Below are 9601 nucleotides of genomic sequence, written 5' to 3'. Positions count from 1 at the left end.
CTTAAGATTCAGTAAACATCAACGGGGCTCACCACGTGCTAAAACTTTTTTTTTTGGTTACCTGCCAGTTATTCCCTTCGACTGCACGCTGTGAATCTGGATAACATCCATAGATATGTATGCCCATATGTATATCTACAGACATACATACATATGTACAAACAAGCCTACATACAAAAATACATATGTATGTATGTATGTATGTATCTTCAGGGCCCCATGACCTCTTCCTTCGATTTTGAATACGTAACCACATAAGAGTAGTAAAATAACGTGAGTGATTTAGGTAAGTTTTGATGGGGATTTATTTGAGGGAAAAAAGCTGTTCAATGTTTAAAAATTGAACATATTTTAGGGTACATACATATGTATGTACATATATGTACATATGTAGATTCGAATATTAAGGTAATTTAGGTGATAGTCAAAGATATGGGACAGTTCTTTGAAGTTTCCGAAATGTTAATTTCCAATACAGTTAGTTGGTAGAAAATTAAAGAAATAATTTAAAAGATATTTTATCTGAAATGAAAATACATACATATAATTTTTTGGGAGATGGTTAGTTTATGTTCCTTAAATTAAGTATAAACTATTAAAAACGCATAAAGGACATTGGCCACTAGATGCGCATTTAGATAAGGACACAAGTTATACAAGTACAGTAGAATCCGCTTATAGCGACTTTCAAGGGACCGACGATTTTTCGTCGTTATACCCGGAAGACGCACTAAGCAGAAGGATTTAAGTATACAAGTCTGTCTGGGGACCAATCAAGCCATCGAGTTTTCGTCACAATACCCGGACGGACACTATAAGCGGAGTCGTTATAACAGGATTCTACTGTATAACCTTTACAACGTTCTGTTCCATATTTGTCCATTGTTTGTTAACTGTTTTCATGAATTAAAAAAGTTTAAGATAAAAAGCGGAGGTTCCCCTTCCAAAGACTCCCTTTGACGTCACCCAGCAAAAAAAGCCAAACATGCATGTATATATGTATATCTATCCCTGTAACATACATATGTATGTATGTATACAGAGCAAAGCTTTTTAATGTTCAAAACAAGGACATGTTTGTATACAAAACGCTGAATATTAAATATCTATGAAGTGTATAACATGGACTTTATAATCATCGACTGGAAAGTAAAGATACTCTAATAAAATATACACTATGTACACTCATACATACATATGAGTAACAACGTTCTTTTTTTAAATAAACCGAATTTATAACTAAAATACAAAAACTAAGAAGTCAATAGAATTTGCCATGTACGGAGTGTGACTTGCAAATCGTTCCAAATAAATTATGTTTGCATTCGGTGCCAGGTTCCATAGATAAGGTGGGAACGTGATTGCCCCAACCGCAATGGACGCGATCATTTGCCCCTGTTTTTGTCACCCCGCCGCGCAGATCCCATTTCCCGCATTTATAGCCCCCCGTTGAACCCCCGAACCACCTACTTAAACACACATGTCTGTTCGTTTCGAGAGTTGTTGTTAATTTTTGTTGATGTGTTTTTATTTAGATTTTTTATTATCGCGCGCGCTTTTTTTTCGGCTTATCACTTGTCCTACCTCCCGGTTTCTGCCTCTCCTCTTCTGATTTTGCCTTAACCCACAATTAAAGTTGATGTGATCTTTGTTCGCCGCGCGGCCAATTCACAGTTAAGCCATATCAACAAAGATGGATGAAAGGGAGAGAGGGGAAAAGAAAGAGGCAGAAATAAAAAAGAGGGGCGTTACGGTGGGACGTAGAAAGAGGAGGGAGAGCAATAAACCTAACCTGAATCTACAACAACTGGCTCTTCTGGTGGGTGACATTGCAAGAGACAAGCGGAAAGCGAGATAGAAATGAAAAAAAAAAGAAACCGAGGGACTAAGAAAAAAGAAAAGAAAGAGAGAGAGGAGCAGTGAGGAAGACAGAGAAGCCGAATAAGCGCAAAGTAGCGCAACTTGCGGTGACAACAACAGCAATAAAAATAACAACGACAACTAGAACAACAATCGACTGTTACAACAACAATCTCGTACGGTGCGTCTCTGTAATGATTGACAAAATTTGATATTTTGTTTATATCTGCCCTATAAAAGTTTTTTTTTATACGTTTCTAACTGTTATACGTACATATATACATAAACATACATTAATACTTGCATTTAAAAAGTGTGCAGAATACAACACATTTCTTTGATAAGCTTGAATTTTCCCAGAAAACACGCCAATTTTATAATGCGAATTAAGTTGGTTGGAATTTTTTTCTATTCATTTTAACCTTTTACCTGATATGTTTCTGTGTAAAAGAGGTAACCTTTAGCCAGTGTCCACAGTATAATCGGCTTGTCGGTTTTGCGCGCGTAATCGATGCTGCCCATCCCCATCCCCCCTTTTCAACCCCTCTCTACACAGCAACCGCTTTACGATCTTGTATTACGTGTTGGCGTTTTGCATGTTGTTGTCCCTCTGTTGTTTTTCTCTTGCCTTTTCTTTTTTACTCTGGCTTTATTTGTACACGGATCGGTTTGCTTCTTGGGCCGACTGAATAATCAAGTCACAGTTCCAGTTCCACCGCCCAGCACCCCGCAACCCCCTTTCATATCCACCCCTTCGGTCAGTGGCTCGGCACCCAGCAACAACCAGTTATATATAGACATATCCACACATACATATGTATGTACATATACAAGATGTATAAGAGGGGAACCGGTTTCCTTTTACTGTCTTGCATATTTTTAGCAACAAGTTGAAAGAGTTGCCTTGTCAAATGGATACAGTCAAGCTTCGCAAAGTCAGTACTACAGATTTGTAGAATAAACTAAAAATTAAAATCAAAAGATCTAAGATCTTTAGCAATGTTAAAATAGGTCCATAACTATGAACCTTGCATTTTAAATTCGTTGAAAATATTTTACTTTACATGTTGAAGTTGTTCATATTCTTACTCTGCTTTATTTACATTGTTGCAATCTATCTGAGAACATTTGCGAAATTCCGATTACAGAACTTTGACTGTAACAGATTGACTTTAGGAGAGGGCGGGGGGTAGCCAAAGGGAGTAAGAGGCAGACAGTAAAATGATAATGAAAACGTGTAGAAAGATCGACTGTGATCGGCATTCGCTTGTAACAAAACAGTTTTTATGCGCAAAAAAGAGACAACAAAAAAATTAAGAAAAAAAACCCGAATCGGCAAAAAGAAAACAAGAAAAACAATAAAGAAACCCCTTTAAAGGGGAATGGGGAAAGGGGGACTGCTACAACAGCAATAAAAGCAACAAAAGCCACCGCAAACATAGCGCTGCGTCATTGACGTCGACTGCGGCAGCGGCGGTGGCGGCAACGCCGCAAAACAATTGCCGGCCATTGTTGTCGTTGTATTTGCAATTGTACTTGTACTTGCGACCCCAACGGCCCGACGTCGCCGTCAATATTGTTGTTTCACTAACTTTAACCCCAAAAGAGTCGGGCATGCACGAATCTTAGTTAAGTGTGGGGGTTCCAGCGCATTTTTATGTTACCAACTTGGAATTTTCAAAGCAAACATGATTTCAAGCACCGGATTTAATTTTTTTTTCTTTCTATTTCTATACAAAAACCTATTATGCACTTTAAATATATATCTTGTTTTTAAGCTACCCACAAACCTATTTATGTATATTTTTTCAAAACAAGCGCCATAAAAAGGTTCCCTGTGTAAAGCCTCAGCTTATGATAGTACACATTTAATATGAGGTTACCAAAAACCAATTCTTAATTAATTAATTATTTTAATTTCAACTCTAAAAGAGTATTCTTAAATGAAGTATTTCGTTAATTTGTTGTCTCGCATTCGGTTTTCTTTATTTTTCTTAACATTTTGTTACATTTGCTTTGCCATTCATATTTCTTTTTGTTTATTGTTGTTTCGAACAACATCAGACACTTAAGAGCGTAAAGAAGGAAAGGGGATGGGGATAGGGAGAGCAAAGCGCCAGAGGGAGATGCAAACACAATGGCCACACTTTGACCCTGACTTTTAATGTGTACATTCGCCGTCTCGCATTCCCCCCCGCCGCTCTTGTTTCTCTCTTATGCTAAATTATTGTTATTATTATGAATTGTGCTCCATGCATTTGTTTCGTTGTTTGTGCCTGTGTTTTTGTGGTTGTGTCTGCTAAACACTAAAGTATGATTAATTGACCCGAGGTTGGCCGGCGCACTTTAGCACATATTTCCCCTGGCCACCCCAACCACATTTCAGTATGGTTTTCCTTCCACGGCTAATTGCCTTGGCAACTAAAGAGATCGTTTGACCAAAGGAGCTATATTTAGATTGTGCATTTAACACCAGACCATCTCCTTCCACGTTTACGTATTAACTACGCAGGTAGTTACACTTTTATTACGGGCGTTTGAAAACAAAATAAGCCATCGAAATTGTATTTAAACAAAGTGTCAAACAAAAATTATTAATATAAATTTTATTGGGAAATGTATTTAATAAGGGGAGGGGCTTCTTTATTTGTGTAATATTTATAACACAATTATTATAATTATTTTGTTGTTTCCAACTGTTCGCTCAGTGTTTTGTATTTGGGTGGGCGGCATATTATATTTAAGCCTTTAAGCTTTTCCTCGGACCTTTTACCAAATATAGCTCCACGGGTTATGGCTTAAATAAGTGCGTCAATCAAATTGCAACCACCAGCACACAGTGGTCGGGCTTGTATGGAACCGCGGCCATAAATACTTCTAGATGTGCTATCGCTATGAAACTTTCACAAAAAATCTATAAAAATATTATAAATACATTATAAAAAAATTGACCGGATCGTTCCACTATATCCTATAGCTTCCATAGGAACGATAGGAAAATTGACTCCCAAATGCACACTACACTTTTTTTAAAGCGTAACTGACAAAAATTATATTTATTAAACACATAATTTTGGTTAAAAAATTAACAAAAGATAACAAAAAATTATGACTAACATAAATTTAAAGTAATATAAAATTAATACGAAATAAAAACAAACGAAGGCACAAAACAAAAACATGCCTCCCTCCTAAATAGAGCTACTGGAAAATGAGGTTAGGTTGCATTTTGTTATGTCAAAAGTGCATCTGCAGGCTTCCGCAGCTGAAGTCAGCATTTTTATAATCTTGAAATATTAGTAAATAACGGCACATACATTTCATTGGGGGGCAAAGGGGGAAAATACTTAAAACTTTACATAAACATTGGTAACGCACAACATATATGAACAAAAAAGTCGCACTTTTTTAACAAAGATTTACACGAAATACAGGACAAATTATTTATATATTTATCTTTAAAAATAAAGTTTATACCATTATATACAATATCCATTACAATCGTTTTTGGTTTAACAGCGTTTTATAATATATTTAAAATTTTTAAATTTGTGTATGCACTCCACTGCAGTGGCTTTTAGTTTTTTGCTTGGTTTGTGCGCTCACTTTGCGCGCCAATTACTCCGCGAAGGTGTGGGGCAAAAAAAAACTAATAATTGTTTTTTAAGCCTTGTTCTATTGATAAACAGATGCGCCAAATTTGAAATCAAAATTCCAAAGTTGATTTTTTTATTTTTGGCCTATGGGACCGACCACTGTGCAGCAGTTTCAACCATTTGTGCAGTGATTTATACGTAAATAAGCCCAAAAGTATGCCAATAAAAATATAAAAATATACGAACATGTAAGTTGGCACTTTATTTGAAAATTTCATCATTAAAGGTTTTTCAGGTTTTTTTCATCTCTTTTGGTTTAAAAATAATATAACAAAATAAAATTATTAAGAGTACAAAATTCAACCAGTTAAAACATCGTGTAGTTTATCTTCCTCTGATTTTGGAGACCGTTTTCCAATATCTGGATGAAGTTTGGCGATTCCCATAATTAAATAACTAAAAATAGTTCATTTAAAAAGTATTCAACAAGGTCTAACATTTAGATTTCCGTTTTATTATTAGGTATTTCGAGTTACCCTACAGAGAACGGGGTACAACTAGTTGAAGTCATGTTTTCTTAAAACTACAAAAATAAAGAGGATTAGTTACGAAAAAAAAAATTAGAGAGGATTAGAAACAACAAAGGGATCTTAAGATGATCTTAAGCGGATCTCTGGACGATTGCCAAACGATGATACCTCGATGGAATCAAATGGACCCCTAGGTAAAAGAATCCATAAGGAAATCTAGGCATTTCGCACGCCGCGCAGCTCCTTGTCGGCCTTCTTGAGGGTAATGAAGTTGTTGAGCGCCTTGACGCGCAGCTTCGACCAGACCATGAAGTTGCCCAGTCCCAGAATGGTGGCCGCATGCAGAGCAGCTGCCTCCGGATAGAGAACAGTGGCACAGCCCAAGCCCGATGGCAGATTCAGACTGGACCAAACGTCCACCTGCATGTTGTCCGATTTCACGGGCGGGCAATTGATCACCGGATAGTTGGTGCTGCCCGAGACAACGGGCCCGAGTCCATTCGATCGTCCGGCGACGGCAACGAATATCAGATTGGTCATCACCGATTCGTATTCGCGGACAATGCGCAGCGTTTCCTCGGGTCCCTTGTGGGCCGAACTCACCCGGAGTTCGACATTCAGGCCCAAGGATCGGCAACTGGTGGCGATCTTCTCGCTGTGCGAAGTATCCGAGGCGCTGCCCATTAGGACGACCACCAGATGATCCTTCTTTGGCACAATATCGGCCAGTTGTTCGGCCACCCAAATGAAGTTCCTCTTGACAGTGTCCAAATCGCTGGCCGTAACGGACGCCAGATTGCGATACACTTGCTTGTCGACCATCAATCGCTTATCGCCGGCCGGCCACAAACGCCACGAATCGGAGTCTATAATATCGGCCAGCACTATGTTGCCATCGTCGCACACACCGAACTCCACCTTCATGTCGATCAGGGCGCAGTTCTTCGTCTGCCACGCCCTCTCGAGAATCTCGAAGACCAGCAGGGTGGTTCTACGCATAATGTCCACTTCATCTTGACCTGTTTTGTTTTTGGGAGAAAAAATAATTTAACTAAATATTGAGGAATAAATTAATTGGACTCACCGATCAGCAGACCATTCAGCTCGAATTTCGCAGAAACGATTTGCTCCTCGCTCCATTGGGGATCGTGGTTGGCATCATCCTTGAAGAACGTCTCCTGTTTGGGTGGGGAGAATCTGAAAAAAAAAGGATTTGTATTTAATTTAGTGGTGCTAATTTGTTACTCATAATAATCAGAACAATTAATGTCCCCAGGATAATTTAATTTTTTTATAACTTTAAAGGATGCTCTTCATAATTTTTAAAAGTGTTTTAATCAAACTAAATTGTTATTTTGTAAATATTAACTTTTATAATTGAATCAAAACCCCCATAGAGTTGCTGTTCTATGATTGTGTTGGTTATGATTAAAGCCATAAAAAGGTCTGTTGCCTTGGATAGACATCAAATGATACGGATTCTGCGGGGAGAGATCGTTGCCGCTGTGACGAAAATCCGGCTCGAATTTCCGACCCCACGATTCTATTTTTTGCTGAGCTTAGCAATGTGCTGCTATTCCAAGGGGGAATCGGAGGTATATCGCTATGGGGGCTTATCAGCGAGTGTTGACCCTGCCGCAGTGCATCGATTGCAGTTAAATTTGTTTACCGCAAGCGGTCCCAGATAACAGAGATCGAACCGGTTCGCTTTTGGATCGGATCGGGTGATAACCCCCGGCTAGAGACGCACACCCACTGTTGCCATACCAACCTGTAGCCCTCGGGCACTCCGACGTTCCGCTTGAGGAACGATCCGGTGGCCAATCTCCGAGTCACCCACTCGATGGGAATCATCTGGCATTTGCGGGCGATGAAGGCCTTTGCTCCGCAGTGTTTCACATAGGCGGTGCGAATACCTGTTAATAAAAAAAAGAATATAAGAAACAGTTCAATAAATAATCCATACTAAATAAATATTTTAAAAACAGACTTAAAGGAAACAAATTTTTAACTTATTTAGGAAAAACAAAACCATTGAAAGAAATTAATAAACTTTAATACAATTATATAGTTTATTCTATATAATTCAAACTTTAAAATGCTTGTTTTTAAGTTTAAAGGTAAACAAGAAATCGAAGATAATCTAAGCTGTTACTTTCAAAATGTAGTTTTAGCAATTTTAGCTGTTTCCGAGATTTGTAAAGTAAACATTGATATAAACTATAACTTACCGGCCTCGTTGAGCAGTCGGAACACCTGACCGTTGGTGGTGTTGGAGATCTCCGCCTTGCCAGCCAGATCGTGGGCCTTGACTCCATCTCCAGCGGTGATGCGGTCCTTGCTGAGGAGCAGGCAAAGTCCTGGCTGTTCGGGCAGGTCGTACACCTGTTTGGTCTTGCCCTCTATGATGACCTTGCCGAGCTTGTAGCCCTCAACTGTGGAAAGTATTGAAATATGATTTAGTTTAAATTTAATACATACAAACTTGAACGATAAACAAAAATATTTATGCTTTTTGTGTATTGTATTATACATCCATAATATTAATATATTTATTTATTTAATTATTATTTTGAGATTAACAACAGATAGCGTTTCTTTAATCTAATAAATTTGTAAATAATATTTATAGGAGCAAATTTATAAACTTGAGTTATCAATTTTAAATCATTTTTGTTTACCAAAACAAGGTTTTATGAACATCAATCGAAAAGCAAATTATTATTTATTTTTGGTTATCAGATTTAATTGTTGTTATTTTAAATAAGAAAAATAAGATTCACGGAAAAATGTTACTTTGACGGGACTGTTATCAAATTGTGCCCAATTATTTTATTTTTCACTTTTACTCTTTGCGATCTATATTTTATTGTGTTTTCATAATAAAAAAATGTTATGGGTAAACGTATTGCTGATGTTGGGGACTTTTACTTTTGTTTGGAGGCCTAATGAAATTTACTTTTAGAACTGAATAGGCTAAATTTGATATGCACGCATGTTTACTTCTACTTGAGGATGTTTATAGTTGATATAGTAACTCAAGATCGGGACAACTTACTGGATGTTGTTGTTGTGGCTGCGGACGACATCTCGATTCGCGTTCTTTTCGATCGTGTTTCAGAATTGAAATTGAACCCAATTGGCGGCTGCTGTTTCACGTGTTGCGCGCTTTGCTTTGTGCTCGATATTCGCTTGTGCTTTGCTTTGCCTCTCTCTCACTCTCACTCTCTCTCTCCCTGCTTCTTAGCTTTTTTCCTGCCGTTTGTTTGTTTGTACGCGCTGCATAAACTCCGCCGTTCGTCTGACTCGAAGAATCACTCCAAAGCAACTGGGCGTCAGCAGAATCGCCGGCGCGACTTTATGGCTCGATTTTCTTATCGCCGAAACCCCCACCAACACACAGAGATCGTATACACATAGTATCACTGCGCGTGCGTGTGTGTGTGTGGGCTTAGAAACGGGTATAGTGCTAATCGGTAGTACCCTGCAATTCCCAAGTGGCTCGCTAATTTATAGATTAATTTTGGTATAGTGTAAAGCTTTTCATTTTTCATCTTCTAACTCGGTGGTTGTATTGGTGACCTTACTCTTAGTAGTGGTGACCTCTTATCTCTC

At 38.2% G+C, this 9601-nt stretch overlaps 1 protein-coding gene across 1 annotated transcript; it reads right to left on the bottom strand.

Moving 5' to 3' along the window:
* Positions 1-5949: 5949 nt before the first annotated feature.
* On the bottom strand, positions 5950-9514 carry LOC108095573 (multifunctional protein ADE2). Its single transcript, XM_017196724.2, has 5 exons — positions 9045-9514; positions 8218-8421; positions 7758-7902; positions 7071-7183; positions 5950-7005 (listed from the first exon to the last, which is right to left on the bottom strand). Exons 1-5 carry the CDS (start codon positions 9073-9075, stop codon positions 6203-6205), a joined length of 1296 nt encoding a protein of 431 aa, XP_017052213.1. The 5' UTR covers positions 9076-9514; the 3' UTR covers positions 5950-6202.
* Between the last annotated feature and the right edge of the window lie 87 nt (positions 9515-9601).

Source organism: Drosophila ficusphila, unplaced genomic scaffold, assembly GCF_018152265.1.
Source record: "Drosophila ficusphila isolate 14025-0441.05 unplaced genomic scaffold, ASM1815226v1 contig_198, whole genome shotgun sequence".
In the NCBI taxonomy this organism is placed as follows: Eukaryota; Metazoa; Arthropoda; class Insecta; order Diptera; family Drosophilidae; genus Drosophila; species Drosophila ficusphila.
The sequence above is the reverse complement of the archived record's forward strand: the minus strand, read 5'-3'. Positions and strand labels throughout refer to the sequence as shown.

Excerpts from the sequence above, each read along its gene's own strand:
- LOC108095573 (XM_017196724.2), bottom strand. The coding sequence starts at position 9,075 with ATGTCGTCCGCAGCCACAACAACAACATCCA. Across the intron at positions 8,422-9,044 it reads AGCCACAACAACAACATCCA|TTGAGGGCTACAAGCTCGGC; the intron begins GTAAGTTGTCCC and ends TACTTTCCACAG. Across the intron at positions 7,903-8,217 it reads CCGACTGCTCAACGAGGCCG|GTATTCGCACCGCCTATGTG; the intron begins GTAAGTTATAGT and ends TTTTATTAACAG.